General features: G+C 40.5%; 2 protein-coding genes across 2 annotated transcripts; one reads left to right on the forward strand and one right to left on the reverse strand.

Annotated features, from left to right (window-relative positions):
• Positions 1-764: 764 nt before the first annotated feature.
• Positions 765-12,322, reverse strand: tonsl (tonsoku-like, DNA repair protein). The gene is made up of 28 exons (XM_041061444.1): positions 12,051-12,322; positions 11,864-11,959; positions 11,201-11,343; positions 10,861-11,044; positions 10,637-10,766; positions 10,286-10,457; positions 10,060-10,174; positions 9,818-9,969; positions 9,494-9,646; positions 9,075-9,200; positions 8,713-8,911; positions 8,555-8,610; positions 8,361-8,450; positions 8,016-8,088; positions 7,736-7,899; positions 6,787-6,910; positions 6,447-6,688; positions 5,859-6,345; positions 5,569-5,774; positions 5,088-5,194; positions 4,721-4,877; positions 4,539-4,617; positions 4,136-4,443; positions 3,339-3,510; positions 2,777-2,952; positions 2,575-2,648; positions 2,317-2,450; positions 765-1,605 (listed from the first exon to the last, which is right to left on the reverse strand). The coding sequence occupies exons 1-28, from the start codon at positions 12,073-12,075 to the stop codon at positions 1,406-1,408; spliced, it is 4,344 nt and encodes a 1,447-aa protein (XP_040917378.1). The 5' UTR covers positions 12,076-12,322; the 3' UTR covers positions 765-1,405.
• Positions 12,323-14,918: 2,596 nt separating this feature from the next.
• On the forward strand, positions 14,919-25,818 carry LOC121197233 (gamma-aminobutyric acid receptor subunit rho-1-like). Its single transcript, XM_041060720.1, has 9 exons — positions 14,919-15,025; positions 20,017-20,123; positions 21,153-21,220; positions 21,586-21,809; positions 22,393-22,475; positions 23,045-23,185; positions 23,678-23,830; positions 24,673-24,869; positions 25,516-25,818. Exons 1-9 carry the CDS (start codon positions 14,919-14,921, stop codon positions 25,816-25,818), a joined length of 1,383 nt encoding a protein of 460 aa, XP_040916654.1.
• The last annotated feature ends 1,668 nt before the right edge of the window (positions 25,819-27,486 follow it).

The raw sequence follows: 27,486 nt of genomic DNA on the forward strand, positions 1-27,486 counted from the left end.
CCTAATGTAACTTCTTCACTCAGTCTTCAGTGATAAGCAAGGGAATTTTGTCAAATTATCCAAATACCAAAACCTGAATCAGCTGATATTTAATAACAGAGTGAATGCAAGACTGCAGCCATGTAAGTAAACTATAAAAACCTTGGTTTAAAAGGTCCTGGGGACATTACAAGATAAGTCTGGTGATAGTGTATATTTCTATCCAAGCTGACATTGCCAAGAAATGTTGTGCAGTTATTAATGTTCCCCTGATGATGAATACTATGACCTTTTTGTGTAGAGCCATCATCAAGTCCAACTTTCACTTTGTCCCATGCTCTGGTTTCTTACTAAACACTCACAAATGTGACAGTCGCATCTGCTGCACTGCACTAGTCACTACCACATCAAATCCTCAGCTGATCCCAACACAAAACAATTTACCTTTGTTTGAATAATGTTTAATAAAACAGATATTATTACCATTTTTAAAGATTCACACCATCAGCAGGACTGATAGCTTGGTACCCATCTTAATGTCATAATGACAGGATTTGTTGACAACTTAACACAACAACTTAATTTGTTGTTAAAGCAAGTGTCTGAAAAACAAGCCCACATTAATTTGTACTAAGCACTGGGCATATAAAGGAATATAACACTTTATCAGATTGGTGGGTTTCAGTTCAGTTTCAGTTATTCTGCACTTTCAAACATGAAAATAAAAAGTATGGAGAGTTAAATTTCAATCAAAGTAAATGGTTGAATTTTAACATTGGCACACTTTAGACTTCAATCTCACTGACGACCCTACAAAACTCAGAGGCTTTGTGGGAGGAAGCATTTCACCCACATCTTTCACAATGTTCAGTGGTAAAGCTGCAGCAACCACAAGCTGACGCACTCTCCCCTGATGTGTGTGAAGTTTTATCACACTATGTTCGATACAGACTTACAGAGATGAGTAAAGAAAGTTAAGCTGTTCTGAATTTATTTGAACTATAACATTTTTCATCACGGATTAAAAACAGGCCACTGGAAGACAAAAGCATTTTGAGTCACTTTAATTGTTTTTTTTTTTTTTTTTTAAATCAAATCAATAATTCAGGGTGTTGAGGACAAAGGTGCATCACAACACTGCTTAACATAACAAGACACAACACAAGACTTTGACAGGTACACATAAATAAGGCATACAAAACACATGAAACATATGAGCTATTTACAGAGTGTCCAAAGATGGTGTGGTGTGTCACTGACTATATTTAAGTCCCATCCTTTTGAAGATTGAAGTATATAGCCCCCCCCAAACCCCCCAAAAAAGACTAGCACCCTCATAATAAAAGCTGCATGTTTATGAATTAATAAAACAAAAGTTAACTACTGATTTCACAACTGCCATAAAGCAGATTTCTTATTTCCCTTTTTACGAGGAGGCTGCAGCAGAGAGCAGGCACTTGGCGTTTCGGTCAATGAAGTGTCCATGTGACTCACCGTTGTCCCAGCTCTGCTTTAAAACCTGCCTGTCCAGCTTGTTGAGTCCCTGAGAGCAAAGACGGAGATCCTTGACCAGCTCCGGCAAACCACCCAGATCTGCACTGTCCCAGGGGCCTGACACCTGACAACCTGAGGGTGAAGCAGCAAGCAGTAATTCAAAGTGTAAACCTGATATTCCCCATTGTTCTTTCTCTCAAAATAAAGGTTTTGAATCCAAACCCTGCTTCGTTATATTTTTGCCCACCCTTACAATAAGTATTTCATAACATCTATAAAATAATACACTATGAAGAAAAGTTTTTATGAGCTCATCCCTGTTTTGTTTATATCTCATGTGCAAGTGCAAAGCTGCAATAGAATTGCGTTTGATGGACACTTGGTGGCAGTAATATGCTAAGAAAGGTAGTAAATAAATACATTTTTATATTTATGTTCGGCCATTTACATGAACCAGTTATTTAGAAATATGAATCAATACAAGCCAAACATTATGACCTCATTTAAATATGAACAATATGTAAATACATAATATCCCTGGAGACATAATATACAAAAATAAAATGTGCATTTATACTGTACATCACCTCATGTCAGTTTGAACAATGTGTATCTGATTCATTTTATAAATAAGTTGTAATTCATATAAAGTATGTCATGATCAAAATGTATTCCATTAAAGCTCGATCTTCAGATCTAATCAAATCTATGGTAAATCTGTCACACATCATGGTGTGGAAGAAAATCGAAAAGAAATAATTTCATTTCCCACCTCATTCATCTTCAACCGCAGCTCTGTATCTTTGGTCTCTGTACATTTAATCATACACATCATACACATACCTTCAAGGTTTAGAAGGGTCAAAGGTCGAGAAGCGTCTCTGACAGAATTCAGAATGCTGTGAAGTCCTGCTGAGGTGATAGACGGGTTTCCTGACAAGTTTAAACTCACCAGAGAAAGACATGACGGCAGGCACCTGGCAGGAACAAAAAAAAGAACACATTACTCAGAGAACCAGACAGCGACAGAGGTGAATACATGACAACAGATAAAACCATGCAACTTTTCACTGAAAAATGCTCCAGCAAAGACACACACACCTGGCCAAGGTGGCCACACTGCTGTCCGTCAACCCGTTTGCTGCCAGACTCAGGTGGGTCAGTGAGCAGTCATCCTACGATTGAAGAGAGACGCCTTCATTTGTCTGTACTGCACCACAGTCCCAGTTCCACATAAACCCCTCAATCAATTAATACACTAATTACATTTGTACGTCACAGTACATGATTTATGTGTGTGTACCTGTGACAGGACTTTGGTGAGGAGCTCAAGTGCCTGGAAATCTGAAGGACCCCTGCGGACGGCAGACAGGTCCAGGTGCGTAAGGCAGTGGAGGGGCAGAGTCTTCAACACCAGCTCAAAGCCAGTGGAGCCCAGTGCATTGTGGGATAGACACACTGATTTCAAGTGGCCCATGCCTTAAAGATAAAAGGATAGTAATCTATTAAATTAACTCATTTTAAACACACCCAAAAAACTTTTTTTTTTTTTCAAGCTAAAACAGACTGAATTGAATCTTAAATATTCAGCTTGTACATGAATAATACAACATTATAAAGAAAATAATTATTATTTGTGCTCCCTCTCCTTTTTCTCCATATTTAGCCTAAGACAACATGGCACTTGTTGTCGATTAAACCTCTCAGCAGGGCTTTACTGAAAATACAAGGATTAGATTAACAGAGGAAGCTACTGCAAACTCTACATCAAAACCCTAAAACGAACACAACTTCATCCACCCCATTATATGACACTTTCTCGTATCCTCCAAGGAAGGATGTGACTCTACATTTTGGACTGTTACCTGTCAGAGCGCCAGCAAGCAGCAGACGATGCTGCTGTAGGAAACGAGCAGTGAGGCCGCAGGCCTGCAGAGACAGCTTGGCTAACAGAGGGCAGCAGGACAGCAGACAGGACAGGGACTCTGACACACCATCACCGAGAGGGTTCATGCTGAGGTCCAGCTCCTCCAGGCACTACAAGAGGAACACAACACAAGAATAAGCCATGAAAATAATGTTGTATAAAACTGTCATGATCAGATGTCAGCATGCATGTGGATGCATGTGGTTTCTGACACCAGAGCAGAAAAAAAGGGGAGGGGGTGTTATCTTTTGAGATTGTGAGATGTCTATTTCCTATTGCCGACAACGCAGCAGAAAAAGTCTAGAATGTGGTTTGTGGCACTCAGAGCACTGAAAAACGACATCTGAAAAACTCAACGGCAGTATGAACTTAAAAACAATTGGTCATTTTGGATCGCACTTTTACAGACATGTTTCAGTTAAGCGTTTTTGATTTTGAGCACCACAAAGTTTCCTCTGGTTTGTAATTTTGGTGGTGGCAGAAGTTTCAGAAGCAAAATCGTTGCAAATAAAACTCTCTGCAAGTATCTGCATGACTACGAGTGAGAGAATATATTTTATTGTGATTTAGGGTTTATTTATCCTTTAAAGATTCTATAATATAAATGTACTTAATTTAAATTTAGTGTCAATTTTCATTATAATCTCAATTCAAACAGTGCCAGATATGGGCACTATAACAAATTTTTACCCAAGTTACTGGGGAGGAACAGACTCATCCAGCAGAGGTCTTTACCGGAAACGCAGGATGGCTCTGTCCCGTTACAGCATTTACTGCTTTCTTCAGCCCTTCCCCTGTAATGCGATTGGCAGAAATGTCCAGCAGCCGAAGCCGAGGCATGGTGATGGTTGTGGCAATCAGCTCGGGGAGAAGGTCGTTGTGGAGACGGTTGCCGGAAACACGCAGCTCAGTGAGGCTGGCCTGAAGTTTTAGGGCGCGAAGCAGCGGGTTGAGGGAAGATGGAGCCAAACTGAGGCCACACACCGACACAGAGGAGCTCCCATCCTGCACCTCACAGAGCCGGGTGACACGCTTGTTCTCATCTGCGGGGAGATAAAAGAAAAAGAGACACCTAGCTTCCTAACGGTTTATCAACATGTGTTTTCTGTGTTTGTGTGTATTTGCACGTGTTGCTCACCCACTGCCAGGCTGTGACAGGCCTTTTTGTAACGCTCAGGGAGCGGAGGGAGATCCCAGGAACACACCTCAGCCAAAACCTACAACACACAACAACATTACATTTCTGTCCTGATGAAAACAAGTAAAACACCCTTCATGCAAAACACTTTTTCTTAGTGTCTGTTCTCAAACTGGCCTCACCTCTTCATTGGTGTGAAGGACAGCCAGCAGCAGGTCCTGCGGGGAGAGAAGAGCGCCTTCTTTCTGCAGTGAGAGACGAGGAAGGAGGCCACATTTCTGGTAGTAACGCTGAGCTGCCTGCTCACACAGCCACAACACAGTGCAGGAGTCCGCCTCACTGAAAAACAGTGGAACAGATGTGGGTATATGGATAAAAACATGCAAAAACACTAGTAATAAATAATAAAGTAAAATGTCAAATCCCCAATTTGAAAAAAAAAATCTAAATCTCTAATTCTACTGCTGTAACAATATCTTAAAAACACAAAGCTAAGAATCTGATGGCAGAATATTTTTGTAGAAAATAACAGATAATGGCAATCATCACCTTTGTGGAACTGGGATGAGGAAAACATCTTCCTGAACTCTGACCCTCATTCTGATTGGTGGAGGCAGTGGTGTGGGTATGGGAGCAGCCAATGTCTGAGCTGGAGGCTGAAACATACAAACTGAACAATTAGAAAAACAAAACCAAACATAAAAACATACATATAAGCAAAAAGTATGTGTTCACAATCAAGTGTTTTAACCAGTTGTTCCTAATAAGCTGTATATAATATTTACAACTAACCAAAACCATGAAATTAGGAATTAAATCAAGATTAAGACACAGATTTGAAGACAGACAAATGATGTTCCAGTTATGGACCTGAGTTATGCTGAAACATGAATAGTTATCTAGCTACAGTCAACAATGTCCTGAGTAAGTACGGTGAAATCTCGGAATTTTGACTTTGACTGAAATGTGCCATGTGCCTTTTTCTAAACTCATCAGTATAAATGGGAGAATACAGTAACTCTCCTCGGACCTGCTTGTGTATTTGTGGAGGTGGTGGAGGCGTCTCAGGTCTCATGTCGTCCTCATCTGTGACGGTGGGGCTGTGTGACCGGTTGACCTCTCGTCTGCCCAACCTCACCATCCCAGGCATCTGAGTCATTTTGACCTGGTGAGGCCTAAGAGAGCCGTTCTTTTTCTGAGAGAGACTCCTGCTGGAGGATGAGGGAACTGCAGTGCCTGAGAGAAGAATAATGGAGGTGCAATAAGCAAAGACAAGTGGAGTGAAATAAAATGTAATAAATATGAAAAAGAATTCATTACCTCTGCAGGTCGTGTCAGAGTTTAAGTGCCTGTTTTGACTTCTTGCAGCCGAGAACGAGGCAGCGTTGTCCCCTTTCATCTCGTTCTGCTCTGCTTGAAGCCTCCTCTTCTTTTTCGGCTGAAATTCCCCCAAATCATCTTCCAACCAGTCATCAGCCAGATACTGGTCCTCAGGAACCAGAGCTGATTTGTTGCTGGATGATGCAGCAGGTGTGCTGGAGAACTGGGGCTGTGACAGACCATGGAGAAGAGATTTGGCGCTGCCCAGGCCTCGAATGGCGCTGTGGTACTCCTCTCGTGCAAAGACAGACGGCGCTGGGGCCTCTCTGATACTTTCTCGACCCGAATTAGGGATTGAGCTGGTTTCTCTGTTTGGTGGAACTTCCTTTTGACTCGGGGCTGCTTGGAAACTGTGTCTAGGACGGACAGGACGGAGAGGACTGATGGAGGAGTCAGAGTCGCCGTCTTCTGAGCAGCTGCTGGTATCCTAAAGAATACATATACATACAAATCATGTACTGTGACTGTAGATCTAAAGAAACCATTTTATATAATGTCAGTGAATCCAAAGCATTCATCAGACATTACCCCATACAGAACAGCATCCTCTGTTCCTCTGGCTCTACGCCGCTGTGTTGAACAATTGCTCTGCCGCCGTTTGGGGCTGGCAGGTACCGCCTTCACCTCTGAGGTTCTGCTGTTTCGAGGCCAGTCTTGGCTGGCAGAACAGCCCCCTCCAGAGGACGACAGCGGCTCTGAGTTCTCGGCATCAAATAGCTGGCTGTCCTGCAGAGCATCAAAAGGCTTGGCTGGGGCCGGAGCAGCGGGCACTGTGTTAGACGGAGATAAGTGGGTAAAAACAAGTGTTTGAGAGCATATTCAAAAGGCAAGCTGAGGCTAACACGGTAAGACGATGTAAAAGCCTCACCTCCCCCTGCTAGTGCCTTTCTCAGAAGTCTCTCTGTAACGGCACATTCCTGTTTGGTGTCCCGGTCCAGCTCTTTGCTGTACATCCTCTGCCACTGACGCAGGGCGTCCAGGGCCGTCTCACCCTGACCGAGGACAGTGAAAGCGTGAAATAGAGTCACACATAAGTGCAATGTGGGACAGGATTTATTTCTCTGGGGAGGTGGAGTGATTTCTATTTTACCAGCACTGGTCAGTGACTTCAATTCCACCCCGATCACGTAGTGTAAGTCTATGAGTTCTCAGCCCTTCCTCAGTAATAACAACCCCAATTTTCAGCAAACTTCCCGGTACGAGTTGAGATGGGAGGAAAGTAGAACAACACATACAACTCCCGCATCCAATTTCTGGAGATATTATGCATGGAAAATATAGATGACCTATTTTATCACACAGATCCAACAAGCTAAATATTGTATAATTTATCAGTGATATCAAAATGTTGGTGAGGATGTGATGTAGTCATGTTTAAATTTTGCCTGATGAACCAAGTGATGGACAGTGTGGGGTATTTTTTGGGGTTTCCTTTCAAGTCGGGAGTTTTTGATCCTACGCACCTGTCACTTAGACTTTCTGGTGTGCCAGAAGTTACATATATTTATTCTATATCTTACCCAGTGTATTTTATCTTCTATCTTGGTATTTGTGTTTTCATAAAAGCTTTTCAAAGCCAAGAGGTTTTCAAGTCTGTAATTGAAGTCCAGTCTGGAGAGACATGGACATGGTCTTTCCTGCACCATCATTTTCTATTACAGATGCTGCTGAAATATACCAGTGGTTAAAATGCCACTGGCATGACTGGGGTCGTCATCCCACTGGGATGATTTTTACTGCCCACCTCCACCTGTAATATTATCAGTATGGGGTTATAGATGATGATTCTGTTAGCAAACATGTAACCACACACACACCTTGGAGTTGCGTAGCGTGACGGATGCCCCTCGTTCCACCAAGAGCCTTGCAACTTTAAAATTGCCGCAAGCGAGGGCATCATGAAGAGGAGTCACTCCTTGACATAGGGGGCCACCAGGGTCATTGATGTTAGCGCCGCGCTCCAGCAGCACCACTACTATATCTGCATGAGAGATTGAAAGACAAAGGACGATAGAGGATGAAAGAAGTCTTTTTTCCCCATTTCCAAAAAAAAAAAAAAAAAACTTGGTTGAATATAGTTAATCCTAAATCATTTACCATAGTGACCATGGTTGCAGGCCTCATGCAGGGGAGTCCAACCACAGTAGTCTCTGGGGTTCACTGGGTGACCCTGACATACAGACAAGCAAGAAAACATTAATAGTCATACAATCCACATTTCCTGATGTTACACTTCCTGTTTGTAGACTTTGTTTTTTAATCTTTCACCTTTCATGAATGTCACTCCTGACAATTTAAAGCTGAGCAGAGGCAAGTTTTTTGTATAGCAGACATTTAGCTCCTAGTCCAAGAATTTTGGTTTCATCAATTTCACGTCCAATGAAAAAAAAAAACAATAAAAGGCAATTTTTAAGCAAAAAATATAAATCTTGTTTTCCTCACCTGTTCTACCAGATACTGGACCTGCTTCAGGTTTCCATCTATACATGCTCTGTGCAGAGACGTCTCACCCTTTTCATTCCTCTTGTTCCACTAAAGAAAGGAGACAGATCAGAGGGTAAAACAGTCAAGATGTAAGAAAGGAGTTTAAGTTGAGGTGACTACTTGTGCAAAGTTACAACCGACAACTGACTCACCCTTCCTGCCTTCCTCCTTCCTGACACCATCTTGTCATAACCCTCCAAATCATCATCTAGAGACCAAATGAAGAGATAAACATAATATAACTTAATCCAAAGGTCTACAGATGACACAGGCCAACTCAGAGCTGGAAAGTCCACTGTGCACAGTCTACCTGAATCTGAGAGGACAACGTCACTGTCATCCAGAGGTTCACTGTTGTCCATCTCCTCCTCTTCATCCTCCTCACCATCACTCCCATCTGGACTCCAGCCCTCTGCAGTACACAGCTCCTGCAGCCTCGCCTCAGTGTCATCAGCATCTGATGTGCTGCTCCGCCGCTGGGACGCCAACCAGAGCCTCAACACACGTTTCTGAAGGAGGGAAAGAGTCTCCTTCTGTTTATTCTTTAAAAATAAATGTACAGTATGCCTGTACCTGGGGGTTTCCAGATAAATAAAGCATCTAGGAAAACTTTTTTCAACCAATGAATTCCCTTTTTTTTTTCAAAACGTTCAGCTTCTCGTATCACCTCACCTGTAATCTGGCCTGCCCAGACTTCTCAGCGCAGCGTAAAGCTGCACTGAAGCTGCTGTCTACATCCTGGAAGGCACAGCCGCTCTCCTCCTGAGCTGTTGCAATATTCAACCAAGTGCTACATTCCTGATAGAGACAGATTCAGGTGAGAAGTTATATTCACAGGTATGAATGAAAGATTGACTAAATATAGCAGTTACTATATTTTCTGTTATTGTAACATGAGTAAAGTGTTTTCTAGGTAACTCATGCTTTGTGATTTGTTTTCCAAATTAAAGAAACAAGTCAGTCAATCAGGGAGTTGATCTATGGGTAGCACATTTATTTTATCCTATTACCTATTCACCACGGCCTTGCGGACTGACCATTTAAAAGTAGAATAATAATGTTGGATGAAGATGCAGGTTTGTCATGTTTACCTCAGAGGAGCTGCCCTGTCGTAAAGCCAGCTCCTGTCTGTAGTGTTCCACTGCTTTGCTGTACTGTCTCAGGTCTGTGTAGGTAGCAGCCAGGGACACGTGGATGACAGCCAGCTCCCGGGAAGCCTTTCCCAGTGCCTCAGCGCCCTTAAGCTATGCCAGAATGACAACACAGCTTTATTTAATTCAATGCTCTGACAATCTACTGTAGAGGTGCAAGAAGACAGACATAAGAGAAGTTAAAATACAGTGAATACTTTGTGTTAAAAGTTAAAACACCTGGGATCTGAGCATGCTCTGTGTAAATCTTTTTATGTTTCTCACCTGAGATTGATAGGCATCCAGAGCTTTGTTGTAGCAGCCAACTTTACAGTACAGGTCCCCCAGCTGTTCTGCCAGCTCCACAGCCTGATGGGGGCTGAGTCTTTTGCCCTGATCATCCCCCAGCTCTTCCTCTAATTTACAGCCCTTGTCAGCTGGAAAAAAGAACAAATCAAGTATTTTGAAAAGGAAAACATTAAACATATCATCAACAAGACCGGTTGAATCAAAACTTGCTCTGTCACCATATTTGAAAACTTTCTTCACTGCCTGCCTGTCCAGGGGCTGCTGGGAACCAAGCAAGAGAGCTTTCTTCAGAGATCGTCTAGCTGCAACAAAATCACCCAGGGACAGCTGCACCTGTGGATAAATATCATCATGACACAAACACACTAATAACAAACTGTTGAGTCACAGTGACAAAAAAATAAAATAAAAAAAATAAAATAGGAGAGCTGGTTGAGTTCGTACCTTGCCGATACAGTGAAAGCACTCACTCTCACTGAACTTGTCTTTAATCTTTCTGGCACATTCTTTAGCTTGTTCGAGGCAGCGCACAGCATTAGAGTGCTGACCGTTGCGAAAGCAGATGTTGCCCAAGTTAAAGTTTGCACGATAGAGATCCTCCAGCAGCTGGCTCTTCCTTTACAGGGTAATAACAGAGGAAGACAGAACCATTAACAACACTTTATAGTAAGCTTTTTATAAAGTGCATTTCCTCTGTGTCCCCTGCCAAGGAAAAATGGACCATTCCTGACAATTTGCCATCTTCCCACCTGACTTTTTACATTAAAGATAAAGTATAGTTTAGGTTTTTCGTACTCAGCAATAAAGACACTTCGTCGGATAAACTCGCTGCAGAGCTTGGGCTCCCCAAGATGATCACAGACCAGACCAAGATTGAGGAACAGGCGAGCCTTCATCTCACTAATCTCTCGCTCTGGCACTGTCCCTGGAGTTAAGAAAAATGAAAAATGTCATGACAAACAAGTTATCAAAAGCTACATATCTATATTCTCTACAAATCCCTGAGGAACAGTACACACCATCCAGACGATCATCCACAATGGCCAGGCTTTTCCTGAAAGCATCCTCTGCTTGCTCCAAACTCTTCCTCGACTGGTCCGATTCATAACGGAAGAGGTAGGTTCGACCAATAGTAGCCAGCGCCCTTTGTTCCTCCGCATGATCTCTAACAGAGCGAGCCAAGTCCAGGTGACACTGCTGGTGCTGATGAAGACAAATACATATATAACCCCTTACGTGCTTTATAATCAGCCTTGTGGGACTGTAATGTTGTTCTCAAAATCTGTGTCACTATAGAAAAGGCAAAGCACATCTTTGAAGAATTTTTTCAAGCATTTTGAATTCAACCACTCTACTCACTTTCAAAGCAGCCTCAATCTTTCCCATCTCTGCATAGCACTCTCCTATCTTACGATGGGCCACAGCTCGTCCAATCACATCATTCAGCACCTCAGAGAGCGCCAACTCCTGCTGGTGCTCCCTAATGGCGGCTTCATAATCACCTGAGACACAGAAAGATCAGACAGAACAAACACACAAAAAGAACCAATCAAAAATAGAAATGCAGAAGTCAGTGTCTGGAAAACATTAGACAGGATATTATATGAATGTCACGAAACAGCAAGAGCATGTCCATGTAACACGCACAAAAAATGCCAAAGAGACCAAGTCTGACAGCCAAGTCTGCATGTAAGGAGTTATGTCCACTTACATCAACTCCATTTAGGGTTATATACTTCAGAAATAAACTTATAATGTATATTCTGCATATATTCTGTATATGATTTGAGCATAAGTGCATTTCATCCAACCTGTCTGAGAAAAATCTGAGAAAATCTGATCTGTGTCCTTGTACACATCTGGATTTCTATAACAGCACATAAAATAAATAAGCTACCTATACAAAAACTTGCCATATTTTTCCTTTCATCAATAAACTTAACACTGTCAACTGGCACAAGATGTAATGAATGGGACCAGCATTATCAACCCTTGTCCTAGTTATGATTGTAAACTACTTACCACTTCTGGACAGCAGCTCTCCCAGCTGGTTGCATATGTTTGCCTCCTCTCGTAGGTTGCTACAGTTCTGGGCTTTGGTCTTTGCCTTCTGTAGCTCTGCAGAGCAATCACGCGTTAAACATTTGACCGACAACAAAGAAAACGCTTGACAACTTGCAAACACGGGTGAAAGCAAAGCAATACTTACGTTTTATCTCCCGTGAAGAGCTCATTCTTGATTTCAGCTCTGATGCCGGTAGTAAACGAAGTAAACGCACCGCGCTTCTCTTTAGCTAGCGCGACTGGAAGAGTGCTAACGGACAAGCTATAAAGTCAACGCAGTTAAACCCCCTTTCACTTCATTTCCACCGATACGCGTCTTTATTTGTCCATTAACGTCCTCGGTGCGTCGATCGTGTCTCATAAAAACAAATCTACTTCTTACACGTACTGCCGCTTCAGCCATCACTCTTTACAAAGCCCCGCCATTACTGTGAGCCAATGACTTCACAGCACTTGACGACAATTTTTTTTTTTGCCCTGAACTCAGCGTCTCAGGCGCAATTTCCGCTTTGATGACTGGGATTAAAAGGTCGTGTGTCCAATCTTGCCCTTAGCCCCGATCATCTGCTTTAACCCAACACTTAATTGACATTTCTGTGGACAGAATATAGCCTGAGAACAGAGTGTGCCTGTGTGCCTGACAGACTAAGTTTAGGGAACAAAGTACAATTTGAACATAGCGAACGTTCATTGGCTAGCGACATTGTCGTATTACTTGTCGATGTTCCTTATAGAAAAAATGGGATCAACTGCAGGGACACAGAAGGCGCCAGAGTCTTTGTGTTGTAGTCTATCATCTACCGATCGTTCATGCACTCAGCTCCAATACTGAAAAGCTCAGGTTCAAATGTATGAAAGCATGTTAACGTTTTGCTATTGAAACAACATAGAAAAAGTTGCATACAGTAACTAGTGCACAGGGACGCATTTCACTGCCTGTGGCGCAACCAGTCAGGTAAAAGGGTACAAGAGATAAGAGTCAGGTCTGAATCCTGAGTCACGTTGAGCCAGTGCTGAGGAAAACTGAATTTTTGCTGTACTAAGACAAATAATTTGTTTGTGTTTTTATAGGCATTTTAAAAATACTGGGAGTTTCTTTGGCAGGAGCCCATTCCTGCCAAAGAAATAAAAAGAATTTTTATACTGTAAACTTATTTTGTAATTTCTTTTACCTTGTTAATGTAGTCTCACTATTGGTCAGAGCACCCTAATTTTATTGCACATGACTGTGTAACAACAATAAAGTCTATTCTTCTTCTTCTTCTTCTTCTTCTTCTTCTTCTTATTATTATTATTATTATTATGATTATTATTAGAATTTGTTCTTTTTGTATGAAATGTCATGCACAGGCACCAGAACTTCAAAACCAATATATAGGAGGAATGAAAACATATGTAATTTATCATTAGCATAAATTTAGCAAGTCAAAATTATGCAACTTTTTTTCCTGCAGAGGTCAGTGTGCAGGCTTTTCACATCATGTGTTTATGTAAAAAAAAAAAAAAAATTGGCCAATAGATTGTTGTCATATTTCCACTCACTGTAGAGCTGTGATGCCACATCACAGTAGAGTGATATGACTTCACCTGTGAGAGGCCAGTGCAGCTGTTTCTCCTCTTTTCAAATTTTACTGTGGAGTAAAACAGTAAAAATCCAGTATCACTCAGGCTACTCACTGCAGAGCTCAGTGCAATAACTAAAATGTGTGTAGAAATCATTGTAATTATAATAAGAAAGAGGACATTCACCTGATATTCTGTGACCTATGTTGGTGACCGTGGCCGGTGAGCAGGACTGCTGTAGAGAAGGATCCACAAATCTCAAACACAAACAATGCCTCACATTACTTACACCAATTTTCAGATTGACGTCCATGGAGCTAACCCAAATTCATGATCTTATAATCCAACTGTTCAGCTTTCAAAAAAAAAAAAAAAAAAAAGAGGAGGGGCACGTGGTTTGGATGATGGTGACATCAGTGTTGGGACATTTGTTTTTATTATCTTATACAAATTGATGGCACACCTTGACAGACAAATAGTAGTGCAGCTTGTGGTGTGTTGCTAAATTAAAAACACACCCATTATTTGTGAGTTTTTTCAAAGAGACTGATGAGAATGTTAAGGTCAAACTGGTGTTGTGTGTTTACAGTTGTGACCAAATGCAGTGTTTTGCAGTGTTTTATTTTTTTATCCGTCATCTGAAAAATTAGAGACAGAATCACTAATGAAAAGACATTGCAAAGATTAAAAAGTTAGTTTCTTTACTAGCAACTTGTTAAAAAACTAAAACTCTGCTGGCCTTATTTCTGCAGGAGCATCCAAGAATATTCCCAAATCTGGGTCTCCTGAGAAGAAACAGTGAAAAACACCACAGCAGGCAGTAAGAAAATAACAAAAACATTACATTAAGGAATCAATTTCCTGCAAAACAGAAATCCTGCAAACACCAGTGAGCAGACATGCAGCTTTGTATATTTTTGGCTGAGTGTCAAAACATTTTTGACATGCCAGATACAAGACTGCAGCATCAGAAGGAGCCGAGAAGACTTTCGCATCAGACACAGAGCTTCCTGTCAGCCTCTGTGAGTCTGCATCCTAAACCGTTGACCTTACAAATGAGCACGCTGCATCATTGTGAGAATTGGTGTTTCTGGGCGGTGCAAAGTGGAGTAGAGCACATCAGAGTGCAGGATATCTGAGCACAGCAGCGCACAGAGAGGCAGGCACATCCGCTGCTGGAGGGATCAAATCTGTACCATCTGACGCTCAAGGATTTATGGGTTTAGTCAAAATTGCTTTTCCCACTGTGGAGATTAAGCACCGTAGGATGTTTTCCACTCAGGCCGTAGAATAGCCAAGCATAGCTGCTGCCGCCGTTGCTGTTTTTCTCCCCTCTTATCGGCTCTGGAACTGGAGAAGGGAATGTCTCAGGAAGGTAGAGTGCTCCAAACCCTGGAGGGGAGTAGATTCTGACTGACAGGAGAGGTCTGTCCTCTGGGGAATGTGAACCATGCAGGTGGATGCTGTTCTTGTGCTCTTCTGTGTCTGGCTCGTGGGTGCAGCTGGGAAGATGGCCCAGTCGAGGGGTCACAAGCTGGAGACCTACAAACAAAGCAGGTAATGTCAATGTCAGGAGTCAGAAATGTATCAGAGGCAAACACCGGATTGCATGTTTGTACGTTCTCAACAGGATGTGTGACAGTTTTAAAGAAGCTTTTAATTACAAAATCTGCAAACATATTTAAATGTTTAAGTTAGAGATTTTCATTTTTTAGGTTTACATGATGTTGTCCAGTGTTTCCTGTGTCACCTGTGCTGCTCCCCCTCTGAAAACAGTTATTCAGACAGCAGATTGGAGAGCAGAGAGAGAGAGAGAGAGAGAGAGAGAGGGAGACCTAAATCCCCACATCTATTTATGTACTACTGGTGAATGCTGTGTTCTTTTGCCCCACAACTGCTGTAGGCCAGTTAATGACTGTTTTCCCCAAAGGCAGCAGTTGTAGTCAATGCCATTTTCAGGTGATTATTTAGGCTAATTGCTGCATTGTTAATGCATCCATTGGATTAGATGTTTTAATCGGGACTGAACTAGAGCTGGGAATCATTAAAGCATCCTGAGTTCTTATAGAGTGAACAGGCTTGGACATTAGAGGTGATTTAAATAGAAAAGATTGAATTTCTTTGTTTATTTGGATATAAAAAGTTTTAGGACTGCTGTTGAGTGCAACCGTAGTATATGGGGGGGCAATCGGACAAACCTGTTATGGAAGAAAAGCGGCATTCACGCCACAAAACAAGCAATCAGCATCTCAGTCATTTTTGATGAATTAAAATGCTGACAGCTTCACACTAATAAGCAAGAGTGATCAATATTTCAAGAATTTGGTTAAATTTGGTGCACGTTAGTTGAAGAAAAGTTTATAAAATGTCAGCAAAAAGTGAAAAAATGCCCATCACAAGTTCCCAAAGCCAATGGTGACATCTAGAAGTGCCTTGTTTTGTCCAGCCAATAGTCCAAAACCCAGATATATTCAGTTTACTATCATGACAAGACAAATAAATACTCATACATTCACAATAAAGCTGGAACTAATGGATTTTCTTTCCATTTTTGATTAGTGATTAACAAAATATTTGCAGATTACTTTTCTGTTGATTGGTTAAATGATGAATTGACTGTTTCAGCTGTAATAAGCATATTAGTTTTGTCACAGCTGTTTAGTGCATGGAGCAGTATGTGGAGGTGCAGCTTGACTTTCAAGTGGTGAAAGAAAAAAAGACTTTTACACTACAAAACAAGCAAAAAGCAACTTAGTCTTTAGGCCACATAGCTAAATATAAAAACGCTATATGTGATTTATCTTTTGTTTAGAAATTGTGGCAACACTTCAGTATGTGATGTCAGGTGTTTAAAATGAGCGTTAACACAGAGCAACATTGTTATAATTAATTTTAATTTGGGAATATACCAATCATAATTTGCCCAGCAGTCCAGATTAAATTTAACACCTTCAGATGGCACCTGTCAAGTGTAATGTCAGATCTGAGGGCAGAGGAATAACACATTAGGGCTGCAACTGATGTCTATTATTTTAATCATTACTGAATCTGATGATCATTTTCTCAATTAATCAGTTAATTGGTCTATTAAATGTCAAGAAATTATGAAAAATTCCCATCCCACCTTCTTATAGTCCAAATTGTTAAATTGCATGTTTTATCCAACATTCCAAACACAACAGTCCAACAGTCCAAAATCACAAAATAATATATTATAATAATTTAAAATCACATTAGATGACATAAAATAATTGCACCATCCAAATTTGAGAAGCTAAAACATTTTGTTAAGCATTTTTACTTGAAAAGGGGCTTAGATTATCAACCTATAATCAAAAGAGTTGCTGATTATTCATGTCAAACTGTTTCAGCTCCAAAGTCCACCTTTAGATAGCTTTGAATACCTGCCAAAAGCAACACTTGACTCAGAAAAATTCTCTTTTCCAGCATCTATATCTACAAAAACACTATTCTCTGGTAGAAATATCTGCATAGAATTTTACTGTAGCCTGCAGCCCCCAAGTGAGAAACTGCCTTTACATTAATCTCTGGTGAAGATGATAACATTTTCCCAGGCAAAGTACAGCACAGTACGCCTCATAATGCTATCAGTTTTGAATGAGTTGCATCCACTTAATATATTCAACAAACCCTGTCAAATCATAATCCCCCTGCCTTTAGATACAGTATCACTGTTCATGCTATAATTGCTGTTATTTATAGATCAGAGGCGATGTCAAAATGCAGCCTGCTCACCATTAAGATTCTCATCCATTTGAGTTAAATAAATGTGTTTGACATAACATACCTACAGCTGCTTGTATACATCTTGACAAACTGTCAGGATGCGTGACAGGGTAAGTCTGATCTCATTTTAGGGACGTGTGTTAAACAGTGCAGGGTTGAAGCTGCCTTTTTAAATCTAAACAATCCTCCATGAAATTACAATCATTTAAAGTGATCATCTCAGCCCTGAGGTGATTAAGATGATCATTAAGTATAAGAGGAACACAATCATAATCATCTGTGGAAAATCTGCAAAAGACAGTTCAGCACAAGTGGCTCAGAGCTGTTCTGCAATCTCTAAATGCCAGTGACATCTTGTTATCAAATCTGTGCTTCACTTTTTCTTCCGTCCAACCAGTTAAAAGTCCTCTCCGATCAGTCTTCTCTTTGCTGACACACACAGACTGTGAATACAAATTGAATGTAAATCTCTGATTTTTCTTCGAGCAGGAGGGGTAAAATTTCATGTGCTTAATGTGGAAGTCAAACTCGTCTTCACGCTGTTTCTCATCACTCCACTCCTCCTCCTCCCTCGAGTGTGAAATTGCAAAAGCGGCTGGATGCTGCTAGCGTGGGCTGGGAGAGTTTTCACTATATTACTTTAAATTTTTTTGCACTCGCTGCCGTGAGGGGGACGAGCGGAGATGGGAGTCCCACACAAGAAAACATCTCAGGAGAAAAACCTCATGAGGTTTAAAAGACAATTTGGAGTGGATGTTGGACGATTCTTTGGACAGAAAAACAACTTATATTAATGATAAGTACAAATCATCCGGCTCGTTTTCCCGTATTTCCCTCTTACTTTTGCTTTTTTTGATACTTCTTCATAAACACCTAAAGCATAAAAAGTGTTACTTAAACAAGGCTCTTCCATACAAAGCCTAAATGTGGTAATCAGCTAGCAACATACTTAAGATGAAGATACTAAAAGACTTCTTGACATTTATTTTACCATATACTTTTTTTTTATTTAAAAGAAAACAGGTGCAGGTACCACAAAACATGAAAATCAAACAATCGACTACACAGCTAAAGCAAGAGAGATAAGTCAAGCTAGCTGGTGAGCTAGCCATGGCTAACCTTGACTAAAGCCCCCCTTCATTTCCTGTGATTGAAATGTAACACTAACATAATTAACATCTTTTTAATTATCCATAAGGCAGCAGCTAAATCCTGCCACGGAGAATAAAAACCGCTAAACTAGCGCTAAAAGAAACTAATTAGCCTAGCTTAGCAGAGTAGCAGTAACTTCCATCTGCTTTTGACACAAGTGGAAATTCACGTTACTTTTAAATCCCATATTTACATAGGCTATTCTGTTTTGATATTAATTTCAGAGTAATCACTACTAATGCACCATGGAAAGCAGAAAGACTACATTCTGTGTGTAGATACTGTTTTCTAGATTTCACTGATTTTTGTGGTAAAAAGAAGATCCTGTCCACAGTACAACCAGTGAGCCTCTTGACTTCAGTTTTTCTGTAGTATACATTAGGCAGCACACATTAATGTGTCCAGAATGACCTCTGCAGAAATCTGGCCCATTAACCGTGATGCATCCCCTGCAGCGATGCATGCACACAGCCCGGCTGCTGCAGGAGACGGGCCACACGGTGCAGAGCAGTGTGCAGACAGGCAGCCTGCTGTGTGGCGTAGGCAGGCAGAAAGGGGATTGGGGAGGAATTTCTGCCAAGAGGATTAGGAACCAGCTGCTGGACGGATGCAGACGAGTAGCACCCATTGCCCATCACAACACTGCAGTTAGCACCCAGACAAACCTCTTTCTTACTGTTTCATTTTTGATGTTGTGTTTTTCTGTTTTTGTGCAGCCTCTTCATCTCTCTGTCTCTCTCACTTCCTCTGTGGTATTTCCTTAATGCATGTCTGTGGTTGTCACAGGGATTTGGCCCTGTCTGTCACAGCACGCTCTACTCTATTAATCCATTTTAGGGTTTTTGGAATTCATCTTTTTCTCTCTCTCTCTCTCTCTCTCTCTCTGTCTCTCACTCTGTCTCTGCTCGTGACCTGAAAATGGTGCCCTAAAGACAAGAATACAAAGGCAGGCTCTTGAAAAGTGACACCAGAGAAGCGCTGGCTTCCTCTAAATTGGATGTGATGAGCAAATGCTCTTTTGCCCTTTGTGGATAAAATGTGTGTGATGTAACTGGATGTGTTGCATCTCTGGAAGAGAGAAGCAACAAAACAAAAATGGCAAAGTTATCCTTGCTTCTCTAAATCCATGTGGATGTAAGCTTTAAAATGTCATGTGCATCATTATTTATTCAGAATTAAAGCTACAAATAATGATTATTTTCATTATTAATCAGTTCATTTTTTTTCAATTAATTGATTGTTTAGTCTATTAGATGAGCCTAAGGTGACATATTTCTGCAACCAGCAAATACTACTAAACATAACACATAACAGGCAAACACAGTTTGTGTAGTTATTATCAACAGCACAGAGAAATGAAAAAACATCTCAACTTTGAATTCTTTTTTCCTCTAAAAGAATGCATTGGAGGCCTAAAACAGATGAAAGTTAAACCTCCACTTGTTTTTAATGTTCTGCTGTTGCCATAAGTGACAGATGTTCTTATTCATTTATTTATTTATTTGTTACTGCTCTTAATTAACAGGTTGAGAAGAGAGACCAGAATGGACGGGGGTGGAGGTCACAAATCTGGAAGGTACGTCATAAAAATCTTAAAGTGATGTACGTATGAATTTTAAGGCTCATTGTCTTTATTTTGTGTTTTACAGCCCGATTTACAAACGAAGTCCAGACATGACAAAATCTCCCATGACAAAATCTGAGCAGCTCCTGAGAATAGATGACCATGATTTCACCATGAGACCAGCATTTGGAGGTCAGAAAATCATGATTTAAGTGTTTAAAATGCGAGTGTTCACTTTCACTAACTAACAAACTGCAGCTCAGATATGCTGGACAAATAACGGCATCAGAGGCTGCATGGTCAGTCATCAAGGGCAGCAGGATAAGATCTGTGCAGTGGTCATTGGCTTGGGCCAAACTGTCCTATGAGCATTAAGCTCTTGGAAGCCTTAATGACACCGTCCATGCAAGCTGTGCTGGAGTTTCCAATTGCAGCTCAGTTCTGTACATCACAAGAGTGTTAATACACGTCTTTTGCGTCGCTGTATATTAGAGGGATTTGATGTCAGCTTTTTGACATCAAATTTGTAGGATTACGCTGAGATAAAGACACAGAGGCTTTTGAAGATCATAATGGAATATATATTTTTAATCTTTTTAGCAATCTTTATCTTTTCATTTGTCTTTTGAGGCAAATAACTACATACAAGAGGACTGTATTTAACAAATTTAAAAAAATTGGAGAGTTTTCACTTTCATGCAGAGAAGAGAGACACGTGTTGTTTTTCTCAGACCACGAGTGCTTTTAATCACACGACAATCTGCTGCTGAAAACACACCAAGTGACCCTTTGCAGAATCCGTTTGCTGCATCTAGTTTTGACCATCAAGTGCGTCTCAGCTGGACGTGGAAAAGAGAGCTGTGCTTCATCCACAGCTGTATCAACTTTGATCCCTCATTGTGACCTAATTGTATTCGTGTACCATTGGAGGATGATGATGATGCAGAGTAGAGAGGCTGAAATAGGTCAAAAGTAGAATCCCAGCCAGACCGACGCAGTCGTGGCGCAAGCGGCTGCTCTACATTCGAGTGATTCATGGTTGTTTTTGGAAACGTGATTTCCAAAACAAAAAGGTTGAAACTCTGCAATGGTCATGCTGACTTTTTTTTTTTTTTTTACCCACTGCCACATTCATAATGAAGCAGAAAAGCATGTTCAACCAGCTTCTATGAGGAAAAATAACATTCCTGCATTTGCTGACACCAGTCCATTTCATTTCAGGTCCTCCAATTCCGGTTGGAGTAGATGTTCAGGTTGAAAGTCTGGATACCATTTCTGAAGTGGACATGGTCAGTATGAAACAGCCTTTTGGTTTACTCTTTAAAATCGTGTATTACAGGTTACATGATAAAACAATGTATATTAAAGTACTGTACATAAGTACTACCACAATCTGCTTCTACCCCACTACACTGATTTGACAGCAATGGTTATTACATATATATACATATGAAAAGATAATAATACTATTGCAGTACAGAACATTTTACTCTGCTAAATATTTAGCAGAGTAAAATGTTCTCCATTCAATTCTGTACTTTTACCAAAGTGGGATTTTGAATGCAGGACCTTTCCTCAATGGAGTATTTTTACATTGCTGTACTGATACTTTCTCCACCACTCTTTAACACTCCAGTGTTTTTCCCTCCTGTAGGACTTTACTATGACACTGTACCTACGTCACTACTGGAAGGACGAGCGACTGGCGTTCCCGAGCACCAACAACCAAAGCATGACTTTTGACAGTCGCCTGGTGAAGAAAATTTGGGTCCCTGACATGTTCTTTGTCCACTCCAAGCGCTCTTTCATCCATGACACCACCACCGATAATGTCATGCTGAGGGTTTATCCTGATGGCAACGTCCTCTACAGCCTCAGGTAAAAACGGTTTGAATAAAAAAGGACATTTAAGTCTAAGTTGTTGGTCATTTTCCTCCTCTGTAAAAATAATGTGAAACATCACAATAAAAAATCTTTTGCCAACAGAGACTTAGAAAAAAGTCAGCGCTTCCACTGTGCTAAAAAAATAAAGAAACAATAACACGCCACATGAAAAGATCACATAGCAGACATCAGAGGAGCTAAAGGTCACCACTGATTTGCTTTGATGAATTTCATAGCAGGTGAAAGGTCCACCAGTATTTTGTGGAACGGTTTGAAAATTGTAATCAGTGTTAGCAGACAAATCTGACAGCACTGAGTTAATCAGGTGAGAATGCCAAAATACTTGCTTTTACATGTGCCGGTTTACTAGAATTTTTACTTTAATTTTTTAAACCTTTTTAAACCATAATTTAATCAGGAATGTAAATTATATTCACAAAGAGGCATGGCATTAGGTCTTTTGATTAAGAATTGGGGGATTAAGAATTGGGGATAACAAGAGCAATCTATCCTTGCTATTTCTTTAGAAGATGAATTACAGTGTTTTTGTTTGTGTCCACTGCTGTTTTCCCTGTAGAGTCACTGTCACTGCCATGTGCAACATGGACCTCAGCCGCTTCCCTCTGGACACCCAAACCTGCTCATTGGAGATTGAGAGCTGTGAGTGGATTTATCACAATATGGACAATTATGTCAGGAAGACACCTCTTTTTTTTTCTCCATTTGAGCATACCGATGCATCCATCCATCCCTTCAACACTTAGGCTAGAAAAACATATATATCTTGATAACATTTTGTTTATTTATGGTTAATAGGTGATGAATGACAAAGCATCTGAAAATGAGCGTTCCTCTTGTGTGCTCCTCAGGCTAAAATGTTGAGTTTTCTCACTGGATATCTCATTAAATCCAAGATATATCATAGCATGAAAGATTTTGAGCACATTCATGCTTCAAAGAGAATAGATAGCTTTAATTTTAATGATCCTTTCCTCTTGCACCAACCCCTCAGCTTCACTCCTGGTGCGGCTCCAAGAACCACAAAATCATAGCGTGCAATGAATACTGCTATCTCAAGGGACTGCTGGTGGTGTTTTGGACTGGTGGTCTTGTCATGTTTTATCTTTTTTGTCACACATTTTGTTCATGTCTACATCATTTGTTTGTACTAAGTCTGTCCTGATTTAGTTCATTACAGATGTTCTTACTTTTGCGTATTTTCCCACCAGATGCATACACAGATGATGACCTGATGTTGTACTGGAAGAAAGGAAACGAATCCCTGAACACTGACGACAGAATATCTCTGTCCCAGTTCCTCATCCAGAAATTTCACACCACCACCAAGCTGGCTTTCTACAGCAGCACAGGTACTGTAATCCACAACACTGGCACTTCTAATACATACACTACACTAAACTGATTATGCAAATGCACCAAATGTGTACGCCACACATGTTACAAACTAGATCACAATTGAATTACAACTTCTGCGGATTTCATTTACTTTATAAGCCTTTTCCAACTAAAGGACTGAGTTTTCCTCACATGGAAACCAGTGTCCCTTGAATGTCACACCAAGAAGAATGTACTAATATTTAATCCTCACTGTGAAATGAAATGAATCAAACTACTACCAACCACTTGTGCACTGCTGGAAAGCCACTGTGAAAGCCCTGCAGACTTCTCCAAACCACATGCCACTCTGCAGCTCACAGGAGCAACCTGAAGCATAAAAAGGATTTTGTGTCCTATCTTTCTCTGCCAGAATAGCTAGAAACCTCTGCTTCAAGTGTTTGTACTGTGTATCAGCAGCTAACATGTGACAATGTGTGTGTAATGGTGGCATTTCTCCTTTCCAGGCTGGTACAATCGTTTGTACATCCACTTCACCCTGCGGCGCCACATCTTCTTCTTCCTTTTGCAAACATACTTCCCTGCTACTCTGATGGTCATGCTGTCATGGGTGTCCTTCTGGATTGATCGCAGGGCCGTCCCCGCCAGAGTGCCACTAGGTAGGACAAATTCTACCCCTCAGTGTGTGCACATTGCAAAGAAACCTAGCACTACTAAAGGATTATTTTGTTGCAGAAATATAGGCTTATTCTCAAAGGGAAGGAGGCAATGTAACATAGTAACATAGCAATGTATGGCTGTGAGAAATTACATCAGTGATTTCCCATCCCAGGATGCATCGTTTGAACAGTTTTACAATACAGAACCTGGGCAACACCTGTAGCTTATGGGTTAAGATACCAACCATGAATCGCAACGTTTCCAGTATAAGTTAAAAATATACTTAAAAAAGGCTGAAGAGGAAAATCGACACAAGATTTAATTTAAAACAAAAAAAAACAAAAAAACAAAACAAACAATATTTACTGAGCAGGACAGAGTCTGCAGCCATGCTAGTGGCTCTGTGGGGCTGTACTCAGGCACAGTGGTGCTTTGGGCTAAATGCTAACATGTATACAACAGTTAGCAAAGTTGTGGACTGCCAAGCTGCTGGTGTGGCTCAAAATCAGAAAAATAAACGCTGTAGCAAAAATGCAGTATTTTTTGTTCTTTCTGATTAATTTAACATTAATCTTATCATGACACCTCAGATTTTTCCTGTGACCCCGAACCTCCTGTGAAAATGGGAGAGCAATTACAGAACTTCTCTCCAATGATCAATAAAATATGAGAATAAAACACAAAAAATACGCATTGAAACTGATTAATGCACACTGAAAATAAAAAATACTAAGGTCGTACTGTTTGTGTGTTATTTAGTGTTTGTTTTTATCCACCCCACCTTGTGATACAGTAAATTAAATCTCTGCTGTGACTAAACTGTTTGTGTGCTCCCCTCCAGGCATCACCACAGTGCTGACCATGTCCACCATCATCACTGGGGTCAATGCCTCCATGCCGCGGGTCTCCTACATCAAGGCAGTGGACATTTACCTCTGGGTCAGTTTTGTCTTTGTCTTCCTGTCGGTGATAGAGTACGCTGCGGTCAACTACCTCTCCACCGTACAGGAGAGGAAAGAGAGGAAGCTGAGGGAGAGAGTAAGTGTGATTTTTCCGTGATTGTTCATTGCCTGCAGTTAAAAACACAGTTAATTTATGAAATGTTGATCTTCTAATAGCTGTAGTTTAAAAGCCATTTATAAATACATCAGTGGATTCATATTTACCATAAAAGTAAAGGAGACAGCCAGAGTAAGTTGAAAAGTTGATAGCTCCCTCAAAGCCCCACAACACAGACAAGACTGACCTGATTTTATACTCAGCTATTTTACCCATAAAATATTTCTAAACTGGCAGAAACATGAATAAATATTTTATGTGCATTTCAAATAAACAGATAAATATTTTCTAAATTGGTTCTCTTAAAGCTGCTTGAGGGCCTATGGCAAATTATTTCTGGACTCCAGCTTCTTGTGTACTATATTGCTATTCTTCATCTGCCAAATGCTGCAGCATATGGAGCCAAATTGCCCACGTACCCCGAGGAACATTTCCTGCACAAACATCCTTCTATAAATGTTTCATTCCAAAGTTATTTAAAGGCCCGAGTACGCAGAAAAATGATAAACATTTGACAAACTAATGTATTTGTATGCTCCTTTTATTTTATTACTTTACACAAAGTAGCATCCATCAGGAAATTAAGAAGTGTTAAATGATTTTGTGTAATCTTTTAACTCTTTAGCTGCCGTGCACCTGTGGCATCGGCAACCCAGAAGAGATGATGATAGACCCCCAGATCACTGGCTATGGGTCTATGGATGTCAACACCACAGGGAATTATGGGATGCCAGAGAATGGCGGCCGCCAGGAGCGAATCTTGGCTCAGGTAGCACTGAACGACCCGCAAATCACAAGCCAGGTGAAGCCGTCCAGAGGCTACGTGAACATTTGGATAGACACCCACGCCATAGACAAGTACTCAAGGGTTGTCTTTCCTGGTGCGTACATCCTCTTTAACATCATCTACTGGTCCATCTACTCGTAACGCGGCATGCAGAAATGCAACATCTGCAATAGTCGTGCGTGATGGGACTCCAGGAGCTCGGCTCATTTGTACAAGGGCAAGAAAGACAACATTGCGTTTGATGCTTTTCAGACAGAGGAACTGCTCATATGATGCATGGAGACCATTGACAGACCGGTGACCATTGCCTTCTTGACCCAGCCCCTTAAAACCGAGGTACTGACAAACAGGACGGTCATTGTCGCTGGTTTTTTCAATCCACCAAATCTATGTGTTTTCATGATGTAACTGTTGTGCTGTTGATGGAAGGACGTTCAGATATTGTTGTCGCCTGAGGATTTACTGCACATGTGCAGTTTAACTCAGCTACATTTCGATTATTGATTCAGTGACTCGACCACATGTTCAAAACTGAAGATGTGAACTGAGAATGGATTTCTGGTATTGCCAGCATAAAGAGAGATTCCTCCCCCTTTGCATAGGAACTAGACTTGACAATCAATCTCAAACTAATAATCTCTAATGTAACAATATGACATTTTGCGAAATGTGCTCACTTGCTTTCTGTTGGAGAGTTTAAAAGATTACTGTAATACCTATCTTATATCTCTTTTAAATATAAATCTATAGCAACCAGTTAGCTTAGCTTAGCACAAAGACTGCAAATCGGGGGAAACAGCTAGCCTGGTTCTGTCTGATTGCAGCCTACCAGCACCTCTGCAGCTCAAGAGTAAGTTATTAAATGTCTATATGCACAAAATCTGCCTTTTTTACAGATGGTTAAGTGCTGAACTATTTCTCTGATGGGACCTGTAGCTTCCTGGTATCTCAGCTGTTACTGGTCTGGTACATAACCTCCCTTATATTGACAAATTGTTGCTTTTACACTTCAGTTTTTGTATTGATTAAGAGATGAGATATAACACATTAACGAGCGAGCTGTAGAAGTGCTCGTAGCTGGTTTTGTAACCATTAAACAGAGCCAGGGAAGCTGTTTCCCTGATTCCAGGTCTTTGACCTAAGCTAAACTAAGTAGCTTCTGGCTGTAGCTTCACTCTCATGAGAGTGGTGTCAGTCGTCTCTTCTAACACATCGAAAGAAAGTGGACAGGCGCAAAATATGGAACTATTTATGATTCTACTATGATTCAGTATATGTTACATTTTCTTGTGATCTTTGTATCAATGCAGTTATTTATTATTTTAATGTTAAACTATTTACTGCATTGCATTTATGTAATTTGTCAAAGTTTAGGGAAAAAAAGCAAAATAATGCAGTCTATTAAAATCAAAAATGTAAAAATATATGTTTAGTAAAACCCAAATACTGATAATATTATTGACTTTTATTTTTTAAATGTCCTAATATCTTCTTTTTTGTTTTTTTTTTACAACTGAAGCTCATCTCCTCTGTTTGGTGTTGTGAGGCTTTGAGGTTCACTGTGACCTGTTAGTTGCTAGTTTTATCGTCTTTTTCAGATTAAAACAAGTTTATACTTTGTTAAGCAAAATATCTTAAAAACATCTTTTGGTGGTTCATAAGATGTTCATAAAATGTATTAACTAACACAGGTATAAAATTTAACTCTTGAAAGATGTTATATGTGAGAAATTGTTTAATCACTGTTCTGTTTTCTGAAAATGTGAAAATTATTTGGGCAGAGCTTATAGGTGCTGAACAACAAAACCA

This window comes from Toxotes jaculatrix, chromosome 17 (genome assembly GCF_017976425.1).
Source record: "Toxotes jaculatrix isolate fToxJac2 chromosome 17, fToxJac2.pri, whole genome shotgun sequence".
NCBI classification, from domain to species: Eukaryota; Metazoa; Chordata; class Actinopteri; family Toxotidae; genus Toxotes; species Toxotes jaculatrix.

Coding starts and splice junctions, on each gene's coding strand:
- tonsl (XM_041061444.1), bottom strand. CDS start 12,075: ATGAGCTCTTCACGGGAGATAAAAC. Junction 10,458..10,636: donor CGAAGTGTCTTTATTGCTGA/GTACGAAAAACC, acceptor TACCCTGTAAAG/GAAGAGCCAGCTGCTGGAGG. Junction 2,953..3,338: donor GCTTGCTGGCGCTCTGACAG/GTAACAGTCCAA, acceptor TTTATCTTTAAG/GCATGGGCCACTTGAAATCA.
- LOC121197233 (XM_041060720.1), top strand. CDS start 14,919: ATGCAGGTGGATGCTGTTCTTGTGCTCTTCTGTGTCTGGCTCGTGGGT. Junction 21,810..22,392: donor AACGTCCTCTACAGCCTCAG/GTAAAAACGGTT, acceptor TTTTCCCTGTAG/AGTCACTGTCACTGCCATGT. Junction 24,870..25,515: donor AGAGGAAGCTGAGGGAGAGA/GTAAGTGTGATT, acceptor TTAACTCTTTAG/CTGCCGTGCACCTGTGGCAT.